The sequence below is a fragment of the Meriones unguiculatus genome, chromosome X (assembly GCF_030254825.1).
Source record: "Meriones unguiculatus strain TT.TT164.6M chromosome X, Bangor_MerUng_6.1, whole genome shotgun sequence".
NCBI classification, from domain to species: Eukaryota; Metazoa; Chordata; class Mammalia; order Rodentia; family Muridae; genus Meriones; species Meriones unguiculatus.
In genome coordinates this window covers 60,832,786-60,856,404 of record NC_083369.1, presented here as the reverse complement: position 1 = coordinate 60,856,404, position 23,619 = coordinate 60,832,786, and the positions used below count along the sequence as shown (strand labels likewise).

General features: G+C 37.6%; 1 protein-coding gene across 1 annotated transcript in view; it reads right to left on the bottom strand.

Annotated features, from left to right (window-relative positions):
• The window catches only part of Il1rapl2 (interleukin 1 receptor accessory protein like 2), a 768,417-nt gene that overhangs the window by 669,519 nt on the left and 75,279 nt on the right, over positions 1-23,619 (bottom strand). Inside the window, exon 3 of the mRNA XM_060374647.1 lies at positions 11,653-11,839. Coding sequence (XP_060230630.1) covers positions 11,653-11,839 — 187 coding nt within the window. The remainder of the gene's footprint in view (positions 1-11,652; positions 11,840-23,619) is intronic.

Below are 23,619 nucleotides of genomic sequence, written 5' to 3'. Positions count from 1 at the left end.
GAATGTAAACTTGTACAACCACGTTGGAAATCAATCTGTCAGTTTCTCAGACAATTAGGAATAGCTCTCCCTCAGGATCCAGTCATACTACTTCTAGGCATATATCCAAAATTTGCTCAAGTACACAATAAGGATATTTGCTCAACCATGCTTGTAGCAGCTTTATTTGCAATAGCCAGAAGCTGGAAACAACCCAGATGTCCCTCAACTGAGGAATGGATAGAGAAAGTATGGTACATCTACACAATGTAATACCACTCTGCAATAAAAAAAAAAAGGAAATCATGAAATTTGCAGGGAAATTGTGGGAACTGGAAAAGATCATCCTGAGTGAGCCATTCCAGAAGCAGAAAGACACACACGGTATAAACTCACTTATATAGATTTACTAAACCTACTAAAATCTGTACACCTAAAGAAACTAATCAAGAGGGAGAACTCTGGGTAAAATGCTCAGTCACCATCCAGAAAGGCAAAGAGGATAAACATCAGAAGAATGAGAAAACAGGGAACAAGTTAGGACCCTGCCACAGCGGACCTCTGAAATTCTCTGCCCTGTAGACTATCAAAGCAGACGTTGACTTATGGCCAACTGTTGGGCAGAGTGCAAGGAATCTTATGAAAGAAGTGTGAGTTAGTGAGACCTGGAGGGGACAGGAGCTCCACAAGGAGAGCAACAGATCCAAAATATCTGGGCACATGGGTCTTCCCTGATATTGATAGTCCAACCAAGTAGCATGCATGGAGATAACCTAGAACCCCTGCACAGATGTAGCCCATGACAATTCAGTCTCCTAGTGGGCTCCATAATAATGAGAACAGGGACTGTCTCTGACATGAACTGTTTGGCCTGCTCTTTGATCATCTCCTCCGAGGGGGGAGCAGCCTTACCAGGCCACAGAGGAAGACAATGCAGCCACTACTGATGAGACCTAACAGACTAGGATCAGAAGGAAGGAAAAGAAGACCTCTCCTACCAGTGGACTTGGGGAGGCGCTTGCATGGAGAAGGAGGAGGAAGGGAAGAATTTGGAGGGGAGGAGGGAGGGAACTACAGGGAGGATACAAAGTAAATAATGTGTAATTAATAAAAATAAATAAAAAATAAAAAAGTGTAGCCTTTCTCCTGTCCTCCTTTTATTGACTAATGAAATTGTGAGATCTAGAAAAAATCATCATGAGTGAGGTAATCCAGAAGCAGAAAGACATACATGGTATATACTCATTCATAAGTGGTTATTAGATATATAATATAATATGTAATATAGGTTAAACATCCTAAAATCTGTACACCTAAAGAAACTAAGCAAGAAGGAGGACCCTGGGTATGATGCTCAATCCTCATTCAGAAAGGCAAAAAAGATAGACATTATGAAAGGGAGAAAATCGGGAATAGGACAGGAACCTACCACAGAGGGCCTCTACAAGATACTACCCAGCAGGGTATGGAAGCCGATTCTGAGACTCATAGCTACACTTTGGACAGAGTGGAGGGAATCTTGTGAAAAAAAAAAAGGGTGACAGAATGACCTGGAGGGGATAGGAACTCCACAAGGAGAACAAGAGAACGAAAAAATCTGGGCCCAGGTGTCTTTTATGAGACTGCTACTCTAGTCAAGCACCATGCATACTGATAAATTAGAACCCCTGCACAGATGTAACCCATGGCAACTCAGTCTCCAAGTAGGTTCCCTAGTAAGTGGAACAGGGATTGTCTCTGACATGAACTCAGTGGGCTGCTCTTTGATCACCTCCCCCTGAGGAAGGAGCAGCCTTACCAGGCCATAGAGGAAGACAATGTAGACAGTACTGATGAGACCTGATAGATTATGGCCAGATGGAAGGGGAGGAGACCTCCCCTAACAGTGGACTTGGGTGCAGTATGGGAAGAGAAAGGGGAGGAGGTGGGATTGGGAGGGGATGAAGAAGGGGGCTACATCTTGGATACAAAGTGAATTAACTATAATAAATAAAAAATAAATTTAATAAAAAATAAATTCAGATAGTCTATTAGGGCACTTCCTTTTATGTCTTGTATTATATGCACAGACAAGATTGATTTAGTCATCCTTCTTTCTGAATACAATTCCAGTGCTCCCAGCTAAGCCTTCTTTCTGTGATTACAGGTTGGATTGGGACAATAGCTTTCAGAGGCCACTTCCAACATATTGTACACAATCTTGGAAACTCACTAGAGATTGGTAGAGTAATGGTATCAGAGAGAATATAAAAGAAACAGAGATAAACAGAGTCAAAACCAGATTAAAGATTGCATGTTTGAAAAGAAAGCTGTAAAGATGATAGGAAAATCCGTTTTCAATATAAAACACTAAATAAAACATAAGACATACTAAAACAAGGTTTTGTCCCAGAATGAAGTCTGTACAAATATATAATTTATATAGTGATTCTGTAGTTAGAAAAAAGCCCCTTCCTGTGTTGCCACATAAGAGATGCACAAATTAAAAAAAAAAAAAAAAGATGCAGAGTAGGACACACAAATACTAACTGCAAGAAGGAAATATTTTTCTAATACCTCAAAAAAATCTTCTGGGGTTTCCTTGAAACTTCATATGAGAATCAATGGTCAACAATACATTTGATGCCTCAGAGGTTCTTTAGTGTCATATCCAAAATCAAAGTCACACACTAGTATGTAGTTTTTTTGTCTGAATCTCTAGTCTCTTCTTCCATAAAATTGCTATAAATTATTTAAACAGAAGTTCTAAGGATTAAGCTAATCCACAAAATGAACGTTTGAGAGTCGTTCTCTGTAAGTTTTCACTTGTGCAAAAGGGAATACTGCCATGGAAATGTGTATTTGTCCATAGCAGTTCAAATAGAGGTGAATGTTCACATGTATGGACAGGCCTTGCCTGGGGAATACAGGCCACGAAACAAAGTCAGTTCATTCCCACCTGTGTTTCTCATTTTTTTTCATATATATATATACACACACATACACATATATATGCATATGTTCACGTATATAGTTCATATATATGTGAACATATACATATATATGAATATATATAGTTGTTGGAAAAAACAGCATGTAGTGTAACAAAAGAAAAGACAAAATTTACTAGTAGAAGGAAAAATAAACAAATCCAACCAAAACAACCAAGCAAACAGAAACTAAAACAAAGTGATGTGTGTGGGGATGCTGGCAACCACCAACTAATGAATAAAGTCAATGTGTTATACAAATATAGTGTAATCTTAATCATGAAAAGGTTGGAAATCCTGTAATTTGTGGCATGGCTAGAACTAGAGATTACTGTGTTAACTGAAGTCAAGCACAGATAGATAATATTCCAAATGACTTCACTCACATGTGGAATGCAAAAAGCTCAGAAGTTGAGAGCTGAACTCACAGTGTAGGGGAGAAGGAAGGAAGAAGTTCTGTTTAAATGAGTGAATTTATATTTATATTGGATCAATAATTTGTGATATAGTATTATTTTATGGTAAGGCGACTATAATTAAGAGGGTATTGAACATTTTAAAATAACTAAAAGACAGGATTTTTAATGCTCTTACAATAAACAAATGATATGTGTCTGGGGAGATAGATGCTTTTAATCTAATATAAATATTCCAAAATGTACACACCCATTAAATATCACATTACCCAACTCATAAGCACAATTTTATGCTTTTTCTGGCAAATAAAATAAATCTAAATTTAATAAACTAAAATTTAGACATTATTATTCAGGCAGAGCTTAGAAATCCTTTTGTTCTTGATTTATTGTCCTATTTGGAGAGGGGAGTTGGGATAGCATTTCCCAAGAAGTAAGTGGTTAGGAGTGTTGAAAAATATAAGGAAAGGGGAAGACTGAAGATAAGATGAGATAGACTGAATTACTTCACAAATAGTTGGCTGACCTTGATTGTACCTCCAGCTGCTAACTCTGGGGTATGTCAACTCCCTTTTACCTCCTATAAAACTGAAGTGAACTCTTGCGTCCCCCTGAAATGCAGCATTGCTAGTACTCACCAACCCTTCGTTTATAAAAATTTTCACTATCAAGAATGAAACATTTTCTTATTGATTTCTTGCTGTTTTAATTTCTAGAGTTCTTTATATATTCTGCTCTCTGTCAGATATAGGGTTGGTGAAGATTCTTTCCCAGTCTGTAGCCTGGAGTTTTGTTCTGTGACAGTGTCCTTTCTTTTACAGAAGCGTTTTCAGTTTCATGAGGTCCCATTTATTAATTGTTGATGTTTGAGCCTGTGCTGTTGCTGTTCTGTTCAGGAAGTTGTCTCCTGTGCCAATGAGTTCTAGGCTGTTCCCCACTTTTACTTCTAACAGGTTTAGTGTGTCTGGTTTTATGTTGAGTTCTTTGATCTACTTGGACTTTAGTTTTGTACAGAGTGATAAATATGGATCTATTTGCATGTTTCTATATTTAGATATCAAGTTAGACAATCACCATTTGTTGAAGATGTTATTTTTTTCCAATGTATGCTTTTGGCATCTTTGTCAAAAATCAGGTGTCTATATGTGTGTGGGTTTATTTCTGGGTCTTTTATTCTATTCCATTGATCTACCATTCTGTTTCTATGCAGGTACCATGCAGTTTTTATTACTGTACAGCTTGAAATCAGAGATGGAATTATCTCCAGAAGATCTTTTATTGTAGAGGATTATTTTTAGCTATTCTGGGTTTCTCATTATTCCATTTGAAGATGAGAATTATTCTTTCAAGATCTGCAAAGAATTGTGTTGTTAATTAGATGGGAATTGCATAGAATCTGTGGATTGCTTTTGGTAAAATGGCCATTTTTACTACGTTATTCCTGCCAAGCCATGAGCATAGGAATTATTTTCATATTCGACATCTTCTATTTCTTTCTTCAGAAACGTGAAGGTTTTTTTTTTTACACAAGCTTTTGACTTGCTTGGTTAGAGTTACATCAAGAAACTTTATGAGTTTTGTAGTTGTTGTGAAGGATGTTGTTTCTCTAATTTCTTTCTCAGCCCATTTGTCTCGTGTAAAGAAGGGCTACTGCCTTTTTTTTGAGTTAATTTTGAATCAAATTAAAAAAATGGGATACAGAGCTCAACAGAGAATTCTCAATAGGGTAATAGAAAATGGTAGAGAAACACTTAAAGAAATGCTCAACATCCTTAGCTATCAGGGAAATTCAAATCAAAACGACCCTGAGATTTCACCTTACACTCATCAGAATGGCTAAGATCAAAAACTCAAGTGACCTAGCAGGGATGCTCCTCCCTCGGGAGGGGTAGGAGAGAAGTCAAAGAGCCCACCATTGAGTTCATGTCAGAAACAGTCCCTGTTCCCCTTATTAGGGAACCCACTTGGATACTGAGCTACCATGGGCTACATCTGAGCAGAGGTTCTGGGTTATATCCATACACGGTCCTTGTTTTGAAAAACAGTCTCATAGAAGACCCCTGTGCCCAGGTATATTTGGTCCTTATGGAGCTCCTGTTCTCTCCAGGTAATACCAAATCCCCCCTTTTTTTATGATTCCCTGCACTCTGTGGAAGGTTTGGGTATGAGTCTTAATATCTTCTTTGATACACTGCGAGGTTTGCAGCCAGTCTTGAAGATGCCTGATAAACCAGTATCAGATGAAAGGGGAGGAGGTTCTCCCCTATCAGTGGACTTGGAAAGGGACAGGGAGGAGATGAGGGAGGGATGGTGGAGTTGGGAGGGAAAGAGGGAACAGATTACATCAGGGATACAAAATTAACAAACTGTAACCAATATTAAAAAAAATTTAAAAAAATGGAAGGAAAAATGAAGGAATATCTGGGAAATAAACAACACTCATTATTATAAAAATATTATGTACCAATAATATATTTGTAAAACTACCATTGTATTATAGAACAAACTTTGAATAAGATTTGTCTAATTATATAATTCAAATATTAAGATACTGTTTTATAAAGAAAAAAATCTCAAGTGGCAACACATGCTGGAGAGGACGCGGAAAAAGGGGAACCCTCCTCCATTGTTGGTGGGAATGTAAATTAGTATAACCACTTTGGAAATCAATCTGGTGCTTTCTCAGACAATTAGGAACAGTGTTTCCTCAAGATCCAGCTAAACCATTCCTAGGTAGATATTCAAAATATGCCCAAGTAAACAACAAGGACCTTTGCTCAGTTGTGTACATAGCAGATTTATTTGTAATAGCCAGACTCAGAAAGCAACCCAGATGTCCCTAGCTGAAGGAATAGATACAGAAAATGTGGTACATTTACACAATGGATTACTACTCAGTAGTTAAAAACAAGGAAATCAGGAAATTTCAAGGCAAATGGTGGGAACTAGAAAAGATCATTCTGAGTGAGGTATCCAGAAGCAGAAGGACGCACAAGGTATATATTCACTTATAAGTGGATATTAGACATATAATATAGGATAAACATACTAAAATCTGTACAGCTAAAGAAGCTAAGCAGGAAGGAGGACCCTGGTTAAGATGCTCCATCCTCTTTCAGAAAGGTATAGACATTGGAAGAGGGAGAAAACAGGGAACAGGACAGGAGCCTACTACAGAGGGCCTCTGAAAGACTCTACCCAGCAGGGTATCAAAACAGATGCTGAGAGTTATAGCCAAACTTTGGGCAGAGTGCAGGGAATCTTATGAAAGAAGGGGGAGTTAGTAAGACCTGGAGAGACAGGAGCTCCATAAGGAGAGCAACAGAACAAAAAATCTGGGCCCAGGAATGTTTTCTGAGACTGATACTCTAACCAAGGACTATTTCTAGAGACAAGGTAGAACCCCTGCACAGATGTAGCTCATGGCAGCTCAGTCTCCAAGTCAGTGACCTTGTAAGGGGGCTATCTCTGACATGAACTCAGTGGCTGTCTCTTTGATCACCTTTCCCTGAAGGGGATGGGCAGCCTTACCAGGCCACAGAGCTAGACAATGAAGCCAGTCTTGATGAGACCTGATAGGCTAGATTCAGGTGGTAGGGCAGGAGGACCTCCTTTCATAGTGGACTGCAGCTGGGGGAGGTGCATGTGAGGAGAAGAGGGAGTAAAAGCCATACTGGAAGGTGACTAGAAGGGGCTACAGCTGGGATACAAAGTGAATAAATTGTAATAAATTAAAAATATATTTAAAAAGAATGAATCACTGTTGAAAAGCATAGTAATTATGAGAATTGTCTCTCAAGTTATACTGCCTTGAACTAAGTCAAGCTTCATTAGCTCTATAAGTTTAGATATGTTGCATCTCTCTAAGTTTCTGCTTTTGTTTGTATTAAATAAGAATAAAGACACCACAGAGTTGTACTGAGATTTAGATGAGATAATGTACAGACTGAGTTAATCATAAGAAATGGCATATAATAATTACTAAATGGATATAGATATGAATAGAATAGATACAAAATAAATTTATGATAGTAAGAAAGGTACTATTAAATTATAGTCTGAATGAGAAAATAAATCTTAACTGTAATAATATCTTTGCTATGAAAAAAGAAAGAGCAGATGTCATAGTTGAGCACATTCTCTTGGTATCTATTAATGAGTTACTCCAGGTGTGAATATAAACAAATTTCCAAATGTAAAATTTCCTAACAGCTTTGAATGTTCAGCTATTAGAATCCTTGGGAAAAGTAAGGCCACACAATCTTATAGAAACAATCAAATTCAACCCGTATAATCAGGTCTAATAATTTATACTGCATCTGTGAAAAATGTACTTCATCACTTGTAGCTACCATATATAAACCTGTATAATGTGGCAAGTTCTATGGTCAAGAAAATATTTGGGACTATAAATCTCCAGGCTTGCACCAAGAATATTGTAGCTGAACACGGTGTATTTATGCTCTGCTTCCCAACCATGTCTACCCTTGTGTGCTATAGTCTACGCCCAGTGCACCTGAAAGCCTCATTCTACCTAATGCTTTTTTTGTCCTACGATCTACAGGGAGGAGGAGCCAACTAGCTTCAGAAATGTAGGCAGGTGTTAAGAGGGCAATGTTACTTATTCTATCTTCTCTTTTCTTGTCTATTATGTTTATGTATTCTTCTAAATCTATTACTCTTGAAAGACCACCTTCATTCTTGCTGGGATTGCTCCTGAGGGGTAATAATGAACACCTTCTGTTGGTTCCCTCAATATTGCCTCTACCTCAGCAAATATATTCTTCATTCAATGTTTTTCCATTAAAGCTATGAGGGTAGCTTATGCCCAGCTAATCATTATCCAACTGTGTTTCTGTGTTTACATGAGGAGCACAAAGCCCAGTTGTCCCTTCTGCATCCACTGTAGTAGCTCATGTCATACAGCACAGTAACAGTGGTTATCCTTCATAGGTGACTGATATAATCGGCCTTCTTTATGGTGCATACTGTTTCTGTATGTCTGTCAACAAAATTGTTTTATATTTTATTTAAAGATAAAAACAAATTTGTTACATTTTATAATTCTATATTGTGTTTTTATAAAATATAAAACTAATTTATTTTATACTTTACTTAAATAGAAAACAAATCTTATTTGCTGGGGAGGAAAATTTCATTTGCTTTTTATCAGTTGGGGTAAGTAGGGTAGCTTCTGATAATCTGCTGATGAAAATGCACCAAAATCAGTGACATTTATGAGACAGATTCCTAAGTTATTTGTTTGTGTACCTCAGCAAAATTCTTGATTATTCTCAGCAAAATTCTTTTTTTTTTCTAATTTTTTTTTCATTTTTTATTTTAATCACAGGTCATTCACTTGTATCCCAGCCATAGCTCCCTCCCTCTTTCCCGCCCAATCCCTCCCTCCTTCCATCATCTCCTCCCTGCTCGCTTCCAAGTCCACTGATAGGGGAGGTCCTCCTCCCCTTCTATCTGACCTTAGCTTATCAGATATCTTCAGGACTGGCTGCAATGTTCTTATCTGTGGCCTAGCAAGGTTGCTCCTCCCTTGCAGGGGAGGGGAAGCTCAATGAGCCTGTCATTGAGTTCATGACAGAAATAATTCTTGTCCTCCTTACTAGGGAACCAACTTGGATATTGAGCTACCATGGGCTATGACTGAACAGGGGTTATGGGAGTAACATTCTCATAGAAGACCCCTGTGCCCTGATATGTTTGGACCTTGTGGGGCTTCTGTCCCCTCTAGGTCATACTAATTTCCCCCTTCTTTCATATGATTCCCTGCACTCTGCTGAAGGTTTGGTTATGAGTCTCAGCATCTGCTTTGATACACTGCTAAGTAGAGTCTTTCAGATGCCCTCTGCAGTAGGTTCCTGTAATGTTACTTGTTTTCTCCTACTTCCAATGTTGATCCCTTTTGTCTTTCTAGATAAGTACTGATCATTTTACCCTGATCCTATTTCTTGTTTATCTTCTTTAGGTGTACAGGTTTTAGTATGTTTATCCTATCTTATAGGTCTAGTACCCACTTATAAGTGAGTATATAACGTGTGCGTCTTTCAGCTCCTGGGATATCTCACTCAGGATGATTTTTTTCTAGATCCCACCATTAGCCGCAAAATTCATGATTCCCTTGTTTTTAATTGCTGAGTAGTATTCCATTGTGTAAAAGTACCACAATTTCTATATCCATTCCTCCATTGATGAACATCTGGGTTGTTTCTAGTTTCTGGCTATTACAAATAAAGCTGCTACAAACATGGTTGAGCAAATGTCCTTGTTGTGCACTTGAGCATTTTTTGAATATATGGTTAAGAGTGGTATAGCTGGATCTTGAGGAAGCAGTATTCCTGATTGTCTGAGAAAGTGGCAGACTGATTTCCAAAGTGGTTATACAAATTTACAAACCCACCAGCAGTGGAGGAGGGTTTCCTTTTCTCCAAAACCTCTCCAGCATGTGTTGTCACTTGAATTTTTGATCTTAGCCATTCTGATGGGTGTAAGGTGAAATCTCAGGGTCATTTTGATTTGCATCTCCCTGATAGCTAAGGATGCTGAACATCTCTTTAAGTGTTTCTCTGCCATTCTATATTTTTCTACAGAGAATTCTCTGTTTAGCTCCATATCCCATTTCTTAATTGGGTAGCTTGAATTATTGCCTTTTAACTTCTTTAGTTCTTTCTATATTTTGGATATTAGCCCTCTGTCAGATGTAGAATTGGTGAAGATCCCAATCTGTAGGCTGTTGTTTTGTTCTGAGAACCATGTCCTGTGCTTTACAGAAGCTTTTCAGTTTCATGAGGTCCCATTTATTGATTATTGTTCTTAGAGCCTGTGCTGGTGGTGTTCTCTTCAGGAAATTATCTCCTGTGCCAATGATTTCTAGGCTTTTCTCCACTTGTTCTTCTATCTGATTTAGAAAATCTGGCTTTATATTGAGGTCTTTGATCCACTTGAACTTTAGTTTTGTGTAGTGTGATAAATATGGATCTAGTTTCATTTTTCTGCATGTAGACATCCAGTTGGTCCAGCACCATTTGTTGAAGATGCTGTCTTTTTTCCATTGTATGGTTTTGGTTTCTTTGTCAAAAATCAAGTATCCATAAGTATGTGGGTTTATTTCTGTGTCTTCTATTCGGTTCCATTGATCCTCCTTTCTGTTTTTATGCCAATACCATGCAGTTTTTATTACTATTGCTCTGTAGTACAGCTTGAGATCAGGGATGGAGATACCTCTAGAGGATCTGTTGTTGTACAGGATTGATTTGGAAATTCTGTTTTTTGGTTTTTTGTTTGTTTGTTTGTTTGTTTGTTTGTTTATCCATAGGAAGTTGAGAATTTTTCTTTCAAGGTCTGTAAAGAATTGTGTTGGTATTTTGGTGGGAACTGCATTGAATCTGTAGATTGCTTTTGGCAGAATGCCCATTTTCACAATGTTAATCCTACCAATCCATGAGCACGGAAGATCTTTTCATCTTCTGATGTCTTCTTCAATTTCTTTCTTCAGAGACTTGGAAGTTTTTCTCAAACAGGTCCTTCACTTGCTTTGTTAGGGTCACCCCAAGGTATTTTTTGTTATTAGTGGCTATTGTGAAGGGTGTTGTTTCCCTGATTTCTTTTTTGTCCCTTTTGTCGTGGGTATACAGGAGGGCTTCTGATATTTTTGAGTTAATTTTGTATCTAGCTACTTTGCTGAATGTGTTTTTCAGCTGAAGGAGTTCTCTAATTGAGTTTTTGGGATCACTCAGATATACTGTATTATCATCTGCGAATAGTGAAACTTTGACTTCTTCCTTTCCGATTTGTATCCCCTTGATCTTCCTTACTTGTCTTATTGCTCTATCTAGGACTTCCAGTACTGTGTTGAAAAGATATGGGGAGAGTGATTAGCCTTGCCTATCTCTGATTTCAGTGGGATTGATTTAAGTTTCTCTCCATTGAGTTTGATGTTGGCTATAGGCTTGCTGTATATTGTGTTTACTATGTTTAGGTATGTGCCTTGTATCCCTGATCTCTCCAATACTTTAAACATGAATGGATGTTGAATTTTGTCAAATGCTTTTTCAGCATCTAAGGAGATGACCATGTGGTTTTTCTCCTCCAGTTTGTTTATATGGTGGGTTACATTGATGGATTTCTGTATAGTGAATCACCCTCTCAGCAAAATTCTTAATAACAAAAACTGACAACAAAATGTCAATCCTCAATGCTGCTATTATTCAAGGTGTAAAAAAAAACAAAAAACAAAAAAAAAAAAAACTTTATTTTACTCCATGCTGAGTTACCTTGTACCATACAACATCAGGTTCCTGATCAGACTTTTTAAAATCATCCATGTCTGGGCAGGAGATCTCCTTTCTTTTAGTAACTTCAGATTTCTCTAAGTAGCGGATCCTGCTATTGTAGCACAGGCCTGATTCATTCTCTGCAACAGTCAAGGACATTGACACCTTCATGCAGTATGTGGAGTTTCTGCAGGAACAAAGAAGTAAGAAAATGGCTTTATTGACTGTTTACAACTTTTGTACTGTATATAGTTCTAGAGTATTGACTTTTCCATTCTAAGCATTGCCTAGAAATAAGAAATGACATCAAATCAAGACACAGCAACTTCTTCAACCAACAAAACAGTGTCAAGCATACAAGTGCAAGATAAAGCAATCTATAAAATTGTAACACAGTTGGACTTTTCTCCCAGCAATACATATTACTTCTTTGAAACTTTGCAATGTTGTGAGAATGTTGCTAGAACCGTGGTCGTAGCCACTTCTGCTGTTCTGCTGTCTTTTGACAGTTCTCCCAATGATTGCTGAATTCAAAATTGGTTTCTACCCCAACATTTTCTTATGTAATGTACATATAAAAATCAAGATTAACATACAAAGGATACATGTTACCATATACACATATTTTTTTACTTCCATTTTGGATCATCATAACTAAGATTGTAATGAATATGCTTGTAGCTTTACATCACTTCTCTCCCTAAGGTAGAATCAAGTTAACAGAAATACATAGTTCTAGTTGAGATTGAGATAATCATTACTTATCACAGTATATAGTTTTTTGTTGTCAAATAATAGGGCTAAATTCAATAAGTGGCGGCCAATGTTGTCTGAAGTAACAAAACAGACACCTACATTTGGAGTCTCAGAAAGAAGAAAACTTCCCTTACTCATTGTAATTGTTGATGATAATTGTCAATTTGACAGGATGTAGAATCATCTAGGAGAATTATCCCCTGTGCATGATTCAGCATAGGACTACATTCCAAGAAATGGCTATATACATTTATGGCAAGTTTTCCTATCACAAGAAATTCAATCTAAAAACATATATAGTTGTTTGAAATGTGCTAGTGGTTGGAATTCCCAACTCTAAACGAAGATCTATAGTCAAATAATGACTGTTAAAGAAAGGAGAAATAGCTTCTCCTAAGGACAAGGTCCTAATTACATATCCAATATAACAGGGGTCAACCCTGAAACCATAGACACACAAACAACAAAATTAAATCTAGTAGGTTTCTATATATTTGTGCACATATATGGGTAAAATGATAATAATCAAGAAAAGACACTCTCAGTTTGAGAGTGAGAGAGAAAATGGTTGGAATTGGAGGGAAGAAACATGGAAAAGGCTGGTAGGGGAGGAAAGGGAAAAAAGAAGTGATGTAATTATCTGTTAATTTGAAATGTATTTAAAATAAATTAAAAATTCTAAAAAGATACAATAAAAATAAACAATAAGAAAATATCCTATTATAGTGTGGCTAAATAGAATTAATTGTGTCCACCAACACTATAATTCTAAGGGCATTTCAACACTGAAATTTATCACTTTGTCTCTTTAGAAATCATGCAAATTAATATGAGAATATCTAGGGATGATAATTTTGCTTTCTTAAAAGTTATGTATTGTACCATATAAATGATTTTCAATAATGTGATTTAAAAATCATATTTGGGACTGGTGAGGTAGCTTAATGGCTAAAAGATTTGTAACAAACATAACCATCACAGTTTGAATCATTAGAACATACATAAATGGACATGGCAGCCTCAGAAAATAAAGATTGGAATGAGATGGCTAGAAAGACTAGCCATGTGAGCAAGTTCTGGAGCTGATTAAAAGACCAAACTTTACTGAATAAGGTGAAAGAGTGACCTCAGATCTCTACATACATGTGCTTCATGCATACCCAAATAAACACACCACACACACACACACAGAGGCAAAAAATTCAGTTATCCACATGCAAACCAAATACACAGAGAGACATACATACATAAAAAGAGAAACACAAAATAAAATGTTTGATGAATTTGAATAATTTCAACAAATAAATAAACATTTTATCTTTGATTCTTTGTATACATGCTTTTTTACTACCCAGACCAGAAGATGTTAACAATATAATGGGAAATTGTAATATATGAGAGAAGAGATAAGAAGCATCTTGACAAGATTGGGAAGGCCAACTATAAAGCTCAGTAGGAGTGTTTAATCTTTCTTTCTGGAGGATATTTCAGGACCACATCTAAATTAATATTAACTCACTGCTAAAAATACAAAGTGTTAAGGGTAGCTGTACAAACTGATGTAATTTTATAATCCTATATGACACAGAACTAGCATAACAACTACTCATTTGAAGAGGGCCCCATAACTGTTTAATGGTCATTCTCTGAAACTTTACAACATCCCAAACATGCAAAACATAGAAAGGTAGATGGCTGTGCACATTAGGTTTACAATCAAATGGAATCAAAAAGATTCCTAATCAGTAGAGATGATTACAAACAAAACACTTATAAACTGTGTCTGGGCAAGTGTCATCAAAGAATAGTACTAAAGTAGAGCAACTGTGTTGTCCAGATACAGCCTATTCTGTTAAAGCTAGTATTTTCTGTTTGATACTGCTTTCCATTGTTTCTAATGTGGGTTTCCAGAACCCAAACAATGTAAGTTAGGAATATTGGTTTCAAGAGGAAAAAAAAATGATTGAAGCTGGAGAAATGGCTCAATTACGTACACTTGTTGCTCTTGTAGAGGACCATGGTTTGGGTCTCAGCACCTATATGGTGATTCATAATCATGCTTAACTACCATTACAGGAGATCTAATCCCTTCTTCTGGCATCCACAGGTATCAGACATGGATATGACACACATATAATGCATTCAAGTAAAACATCCATTTGCACAAAATAAAATTAATTAGTCTAAAAATTAGGAATGAAAAGTAACTACTGATTCAATCATGGTAGCTTTCATTAATATGTCCATAGCAATTCAATGTCAAGGGTTTTCACACATCTAAGTCTCTTGATCAAGGGCCATTATAACAATCTTTTCTCTATTTATTAAGATACATCCATAGTAGAATTTTTACTATTCCTAGGACACACTAATCCCAACCAAACAATAGGCCCTTGCAATTGTGGTTTTCTTTAATCATCTAATATCTTTTTATTTGGTAACCACAAGCTAATTAGGGGAAATGATACATTATTCTGCCTTAATATTCTGTTCTTTGAATCTAAATGAATAGGTACTAAATAATAAATTAATGTCAGCTGATCAAGTGAGTAGACATTTAAAATATGTATTTAAAAGTCATACCATGTTTATGTTTCTTTTTCATCAATGCCTTTATGAATATTTCATTCTTTCTAATTTATATATTTATATCATTAATCAAATATAGATAGATGGTTTTCAGATATTCTTGGACAACTAAGAGACAATTAGATAGTTTTTTTTAATCAGTTTATTGGTACATCAAAAGAGCAAAAATAATAGTGGTCACAGGTTTTAAATGATACTTAACACAGAAGAAAGAGTTGCATCTATTTGTTATCCAAAGAGTTCTGAATATTCCTGGATGCTATAGACTTTGATGATATATGCCCCATTGTATTAATACATATAGCTAGAAGAGCCTTAGTTATAAAATAAAGTAAAAGAGAAGACAAACCTAAAATAGTGGATTCTTTATAATGCATTAAGTTTAAACTAAGACCAACTAGATTCAGCTACTTTTGTGACACATAAAAAACTATCTCACAAAAACGCCAATTCCAAACATGAAAAACATCTTTCCAAGTTGTTAATCAAGGAAGTCCAATATTCTCCTGAAACAACTTAGCTGCTAACCTTGTCTTTGGTTGCCTCCCAGGATATGAAGATAAAACTCAGGATTTGTAAGAATAGAGCTGGAGCTCACCTAGAAAACTTCTCCATGAGGACTAATTGTCATATTATCTAAAGGTGCTATGTTATTTGCTAAGCAAGCCAAGTAATCCAATTAAAAAAATGTAGTACAGAATTAAACAGAGAATTATCAACAGAGGAAAATCTAATGGCAATGAAACTCTTAAAGAAATGTTCACCTTCCTTAGTCATCTGAGAAATGCAAATCGAAATGACCCTGAGATTACATCCCACTGCCAACACAATGGCTAAGATAAAAAACTGCATTGTCTTCCTCTGTGGCAATGCAGCCACTCCTGATGAGATCTGATAGACTAGGATCAGAAGGAAGGAGAGGAAGACTTCCCCTATCAGTGGACTTGGGGAGGGGCATGTTTGGAGAAGGGGGAGGGAAGGTAGGATTGGGAGGGGAGGAGGGAGCTGTTTATGGGGGGATATAAAGTGAATAAAGTGTAATTAATAAAAATTTAAAAAAAAGAAAAGAAAAATACATAGAACCAACAACAACAAAAACTAAAGAGATTAATGAACATTTCTATGCTCCTCATCAAGGAAAACTTAGAACATGAAGGAATCCTATATTATGTTTTTTTTTTTAATTTCCTGAGCCCAAACACTTTATTCATAAACATTTCTTGTTAAACTAACAGTTAATTTCTTTTTTAATTAAATTTTTATTTTTTATATTAATTACAGTTTATTCACTTTGTATACTAGCTGTACCCCCTCCCTCATTCCCTCCTAATCCCAACCTCCCTCCGTCATCTCCTCCTGTTCCCCTTCTCCAACTCCACTGAGAGGGGGGTCCTCCTCCCTTTCCATCTGACCTTAGCTTAACAGGTCTCACCAGGACTGGCTGCATTGTCCTCCTCTGTGGCCTGGCAAGGATGCTCCCCACTCAGGGAGGGGGTAGTCAAAGAGCCAGCCACTGAGTTCATGTCAGAGACAGTCCCTGTTCCCCTTACTAGGGAAGCCACTTGGATACTGAGCTGCCATGGGCTATCTCTGAGCAGGATTTTTAGGCTATAGCCTTTAATGGTCCTTGGTTGGAGTATCAATCTCATAAAAGACCCCTGAGCCCAGATTTTTTTGTTCTGTTGCTCTCCTTGTGGAGCTTCTGTCCTATCCAGGTCCCACTATCTCCCCTTTCTTTCATATGTTTTCCTGCATTCTGCCCAAAGTTTGCTTATGAGTCTCAGTGTCTACTTTGATACACTGCTGGGTAGAGTCTTTCAGAGGGCCTCTGTGGTAGGCTACTGTCCTGTCCCCTGTTTTCTCCTTATTCTAATATCCATCCTATTTGTTTTTCTGAGTGAGGATTGATCATCTTACCCAGGGACCTCCTTCTTGCTTAGCTTCTTTAGATATACTGATTTTAGTATGTTTATCCTCTATTATAGATCTAGTAAACACTTATAATTGAGTATATACTGTGTGTGTCTTTCTGCTTCTGGGTTACCTCAGTCAGGAAGGTCTTTTCTAGATCCCACCATTTACCTGCAAATTTCATGACTTCCTTGTTTTTAATTGCTGAGTAGTATTCCATTGTGTAAATGAAATATTATTGTGAGGGTGATATGGTTGCAATATCTGTCACCCCAGTGATCACCAGGGTTTATTTAGCTGATATGCCTGGCTAGGTAGGTGTCCCCTTCCTCCCTCACCACTTCATGTGTGTCCCTCCAGAAGCTGGGTGCTTGGTTGGAGAAGATGACCTTCCTCTAATAGAGGAGGACCGGTCTTTGGTCAAGGGTATACAAATTGCTATGCTCCCCTGATAGAACCTCCAAACAAGCTCAAGGAATCCTGTTTTAAAGAATGTTAATTTGTAAAGATGATATAGGCAAACTTTGGTTTGATGGCCTGATTTGTTAATAAAGCTCTATTAAAATACCATAAAAAAAACTTCAAGAGATGACACATGTTGGAGAGGTAGGAATGTAACCTTGTGCAACCACTTTGGAAATCAATTTGGTACTTTCTAGGGAAATTAGGAATAGTGATACCTCTTGGGCATATATCAGAAAGATGCTAAACCATACAACAAGTACATTTGCTCAGCTATGCTTATAGCAGCTTTATTCAGAATAGCCAAAATCTGGAAACAACCTAGCTGTCTCTTAACCGAGGAATGAATACAGAAATTGTGGTACATTTACACAATGGAATACTACTCAGCAATTAAAGACAAGGAAATCATGAAATACGCAGGCAAATGATGGGAATTAGAAAAGATCATCCTGAGTGAGGTAACCCAGAAGTAGAAAGACACCTATGGTATATACTCACTCATAAGTGGATATTAGCCATATAACAAAAGATAAACATACTAAAATCTATAGTCTTAAAGAAGATAAGCAACAAGGATTACCCTAGGGAAGAGGCTGAAACATCACTCAGAAGGGCAAACAGGATAGACATCATAAGTAGTAGAAGGCAATAATAGGATAGGAGCCTTTCACAGGAGGACTCTGAAAGACTCTACCCATCAGAGTATCAAAGGAGATAAAATGGGACTCATAGTCAAACTTTGGGCAGAGTGCAGGAAACCTTATGGAAGAAGAGGTAGATAGAAAGACCTGGAGGGGACAGGAACTCCACAAGGAGAACAACAGAGCCAAAAAACATGGGCCCAGGGAGCCTCCTGAGACCAATACTCTAATCAAGGACCATGCATGGAAAGGACCAAGACCCCCTGCTCAGAGGAAGTCCATAGGCTGCTTAGTTTCCAAGTGAATTACTTAGTAAGGGGAGCAGGGGCTGCCTCTGACATCAACTCAGTGGCTGGCTCTTTGATCACCTTCCCCCTGGGGGATGCAGCCTTGCCAGGTCACAGATGAAGATGATGCAGCCAGCCTTGATGAGACCTGATAAGCTAAGGTCAAAATGAAGAGGAGAAAGTCCTCCCCAAACAGTGGACTAGGGAAGGGGCATAGGGAGAAAAGAGGGAGGGTGGGTGGTACTCAGAGGAGACGATGGAGGGGGCTTCATTGGGATACAAAGTGAAGAAACTGAAACAAACAAACAAACAAAAAGAAACAAAAGAAAAAAGAAGAAAAAAATAGGAAAAGAAAAGCAGTCAACAGTACCACCCAGCTGTGAAACCTATGAACTACAACAATGACTAGCATGACAAGTTATCTCCAATGATTCAAATCTTAACCAATACCCATGGTTGGAGGTTGGATATGCCATGGATCCTAGAGGAAAACTTATTACTGCACTTCTTAAAACCAGTGTAATTTATTACTGAAGTTTTAAATACTTATCACTGAGAAATAAATGTAGCTCTCATCTTTCACTAAAGAGTTTCTTTGCACAACAGTGATCATTAAGAAAAGCAAAAATGCAGAGTTCAGCTGATTTTGGGGTGCTCAACTCCAAGTGATACTTTAACAACACAAACCCTAAACCTAAGGCTTAGAGAATTTGCCAGAATGTTCCTGGCAAAAGATGCAGGAACATTGTGGCAGAGGACCAGAATATCTTCTAGGAGGTAATGTCTTCTTTATTGGAAAGAAAGGCTATATCCACAAAATCTCAAAAGTATTGTCTTGGGGAGGGGCATGCAGTACTGTCACCTATATAAGATCAGTTGATTTTATTTTTGAGGTGGTGTCTTGTTGTTTTTTGTTGTTGATGTTTTGTTTCATTTTTGTTTTCAAAAACAAGGTTTTCCTGTGTACCTTTGGCTATCCTGGACTCACTTGTAGACCAAGCTGATCTCTAACTCACAGAAATCAGCCTGCCTCTGTCTCCAGAAGTGCTGGGATTGCAGGCATTTGGGCCACCACTCTGGCTGCCAGTCGATATGTTAATTTGGTTGAGGAAATCTCCCTACCCCTAGATGAAGAGCTACAGGCAGTTAATGGCTGCTGAGAGAAAGAGATTCAGTCTTATCCAGGGATGGGCTCCCTCATAGGTTATGACATCCCAATTGGTCAGTCCTAAACAAATACACTTATAAGCAACACTAAATAGAATCAGCAGGCATATTCATATATATGGGGGGTATTGTACATGTGTTTGAGAGAGAAAGAGAGAGAAAAATAGGAAGAGACAGAGACAGAGAGAATAATTAGAGTTTGTGAATTCAAGAGGAGGTTGGAATGGGGGATACATGGGCAAAGTTTAGGGGAAGAAGTAGGGGTAAAATGATATAAATATAGTTTAGATATTTTCAAGTCTCAAAAGGTTTTTGAATTAAAATTTAAACATTGGTTGACATTTTTAAAGTAGAATTTTAATAACACATGCCCTTTCTAGACCATCATGTCACATAAAATATGTAAAATACCCAGGATAATATTTGTCATGTATTAAGTATTCAATAACTTATAACTATAAAACCAGAGTTTCTAGTATAGCTTGCATTACCTACTTCATAAATAAATAATAATAATATGTACTTATACAATAATCATTAGCAATCACAACTATATTTACAAACAACATATTGATCACAAGGAGTTAAATTAGGTCCCTAGGTTAGGACTGTTATTTGACAGGAAATAGTCTGAAAATAATAATTTGGGGAAGAGATCTAATACCAGAGGACCCAGAAAGTCTGAAAGTATCAAAAGAGTACACTGAAATAGATAGAAAAAAAAGAGAGTGAATGAAAAGATATTTCCAGGTACTATAAAAGACTAGCTACAAGACGAAGGTCAGAACTTTTGAGGTCAAAGGGTTAATGATGGTCTGCTAAATTTTCTGGGGACTTCTTTGACAAATGTTTTCTATAATAAAACCCAGACCTCCAGGCAAAGATTTTCAGCCACAAGATGCCCTCATGTGTTCATTCCCCAACTACTCCAAAGATTAAATGATTTAGGCCCTGCCAGCAGAACTTGTATTAACTTGGGGTGATCATAAGGGCAGGAACTCACCTTGAAGATGGCTGGTTAGTTGTAGGAGGAAATGTTTCAATCTGCCCCTAACCCTTACAACACAAACAACCTTAGGCCAGGGTCCTGCATATGCTCACACTGGCTCTGTTCACTGGCATGTCAAGGTCTGGCTGACAAATTGCTTGTTAACCCATGAACAAGCCCTAATATGATGTTGTTGATGATAACCAAGGTCCCTGGAACTTAAAGACAAGGCCTAGTTTGAATCCTGTTGTCACTGTGGCTGACCTACTAGATGTGGGATCAAGGCTCCCTGACAGTCAGAGATTCGAGTTGATTTTTATTAGTCATGTAATCCAGCTCTGGCCCAATTCCTGCTAACAATTTTGCATTATTTAGGTTTTATTTTGAAAAATGCCTCAGGACAGTTCTATTTAAAGATTTTTTTTCTGCAAGTGAAGCCTAAAAAAGTTACTTTTCTTTCATTAGCTACAATTAAAGCTCTGTAAGGTTGAAGAGGCTGACTGACGAGTATGCAATAATGACAATAATACTTTATTTCCTCCCTCTTCACATCCCCAGGGGGACAAGAAACATATTCTGGCTTAATGTAAGGAAAGGGCCTTTACAGTGATAGTCTAGCAATGGCTTACAATTACTTGCTTCTGTAATCTTTGCAGGTAGTTATCTCTTATTATCTATAAGGGGATTCTTCCAGGATGCCCCAACACACCTCTGAAGAAAATAATTACACATGTTCAAGCTTGTTTTTAATATAAGATGACATCACATTTTCATATAACCTATGTATACTCTATTGGATACTTTAAATGATTTTCAAATGACTTATAACTAAGAAAATATAGATGCTATGTAAATATGTAAATAATAGTTATGCTATGTTCTCTAGTAAATTTTGAGAAAAACTTGGTGCATGAACAGTACAGATACGATTTTTTTTTCTATTAATCTTTGGGTCATGGATAGTTGGGTTCATGAATGCAGAACTTACAAAACAGAAAAGCTAACTCTATTTCTGCATCTTTTATCACAGTTAATTCTACCAGTATATGGGAAAATGGGCAGGCAAGGTAAGTATCAACTAACAGGAGTAAGATGTAAATGTAGAGAAGATTTTTTTTTCAAAAAAATAACTTTGTTAAATATATCTAGCTAGTACCAAAATTTCTTCGTTGTTACTCTCAGAAACTGATACTAACATTGTTTAATACCCAAACTAACTTGTGGTTACCCATTTCAATTTGGTAAGCTGATAGAATGAGAAGTTGGAGTTTACAGATAATGTACTAAGAACAATTCTGTTAATGTTTGTAGCAGACTTAGTGCAACATTTTGAAATAAACACCATAGCTTTCTATACAAAAGTTTAATGACTGCTAGTTATAGTTACATTTCTTGCTTTTTTTCTTTCAAAAGCATTTTTTTTCTTTTTTATTAATTAATTTGATTTATGTCTTGGTTATAGGCCCCTCCCTCTTCTCTTCTCAGTCCCACCCTCACTCCTGCATACTCTTTCCCCTATCCTCAGGAATAGGGGACCTCCCTACCTAGGCATCCCAGCTCATTCCCATGAGGACTGAGTTTATCTTCCTTTCCTGTGGCCTTGTAGGGGAGTCCCATCAGGGTGAAGTGATCAAAAAGCAGGCAGAGATATCCCCCACTCCCATAGCTAGTGGGCCAACAAGCCCAAGAAGCAATTCTAAGAGGGAATGTTGATCAAATATAGTTTCTCTGGGGCAAAGGTATGACTCAGACTTTCATGAAAAAAAATCAAATATCCATTATAACTCACATTTATGGACCTTGTTTATATTACAAAATTTAAAGCATGATTTGAGTATATATTATTTTGTATAACACGTGGGTTAAGTGGTACATCTATACAATGAAGTATTACTCAGCAATGAAAACTAAGGAAATCATGAAATTTGCAGGTAAATGGTGGGACCTGGAAAGGATCATCCTGAGTGAGTTGTCCCAGAAGCAAAAAGACACACACGGTATATACTCACTCATATAAACATAAAACATAGAATAAACCCACTAAAATCTGTGCATCTAAACAAAGTAAGCAAAAGAGAGGACCCTAACTAAAATGTTCAGTCCCCATCCTGAAAGGCAAAGAGGATGGACATCAGAAGAAAAATAAAACAGGAAACAACCTCGGAACCTGCTACAGAGGGCCTCTGAAAGCCAGAAGAAGAAAACAGGAAACAACCTAGGAACCTGCCACAGAGGGCCTCTGAAAGCCTCTGCTGTACAGACTGTCAAAGCAGATGCTGAGCTTGATGGCCAACTGTCGGGCAGAGTGAATGGAATTTTATGTAAGAAGTGGGAAATAGTAAGAGCTGGAGAGGACAGGAACTCCACAAGGAGAGCAACAGAACAAGAAAATTTGAACACAGGGAACTTCCCAGAGACTCATACTCCAACCAAGGACTATTCATGGAGATAACCTAGAACCCTGACAATGCAGCCACTTCTGATGAGAACTGATAGACTAAGATCAGAAAGAAGGAGAGGAGGACCTCCCCTATCAGTGGACTTGGGGAGGGGCATGTTTGGAGAAGGGGGAGGGAAGGTCAGATTGGGAGGGGAAGAGGGAGGGGCTAATGGGGGGATACAAAATGAATAAAGTGTAATTAATAAAAGTTAAATAAAAAATTTAAAAAAGAATCTAAAGACTTAAGAAAAAATATACCTAAAAATAGAAGCATTAGTAAAAGGGCTTAAGATACACCTGAGGGGCAGAGCCAAGATGGCGACTAGCACACACAGTTTCTGAGCGGTAGAATGCCTAGGCTTCTGAGTTGGAGAAAGGAGGGACCTCTAACCCAGAAGAACGGCGGTGAGGCTTTCTAAACAACAGGGAGCATCGCAGGAGGTGAAAACTTTGGTCTCGTGACCCGGGGACTTGTTTGGGGAAGGAGAGAAATGATCCTTTGATCTCACCGCACTCCAATCCCCCAGACCTCCTTCCTCCTTGGCACAGCAGCACAGCAGACTCGTCTTTCTCAGTGCAGACCTAACTGCCGGGGGTATACAGCCTCTGAGGCAGAGCCCCAAGCCCTTTAGTGGCAGGCAAAAGCCAGCAGTACGTGTCCCTGGGTCCCAGATTCGCTCGGCAGCTGCACCATCCTCCCAGGGCCCGAGTCTGCTAGACGCC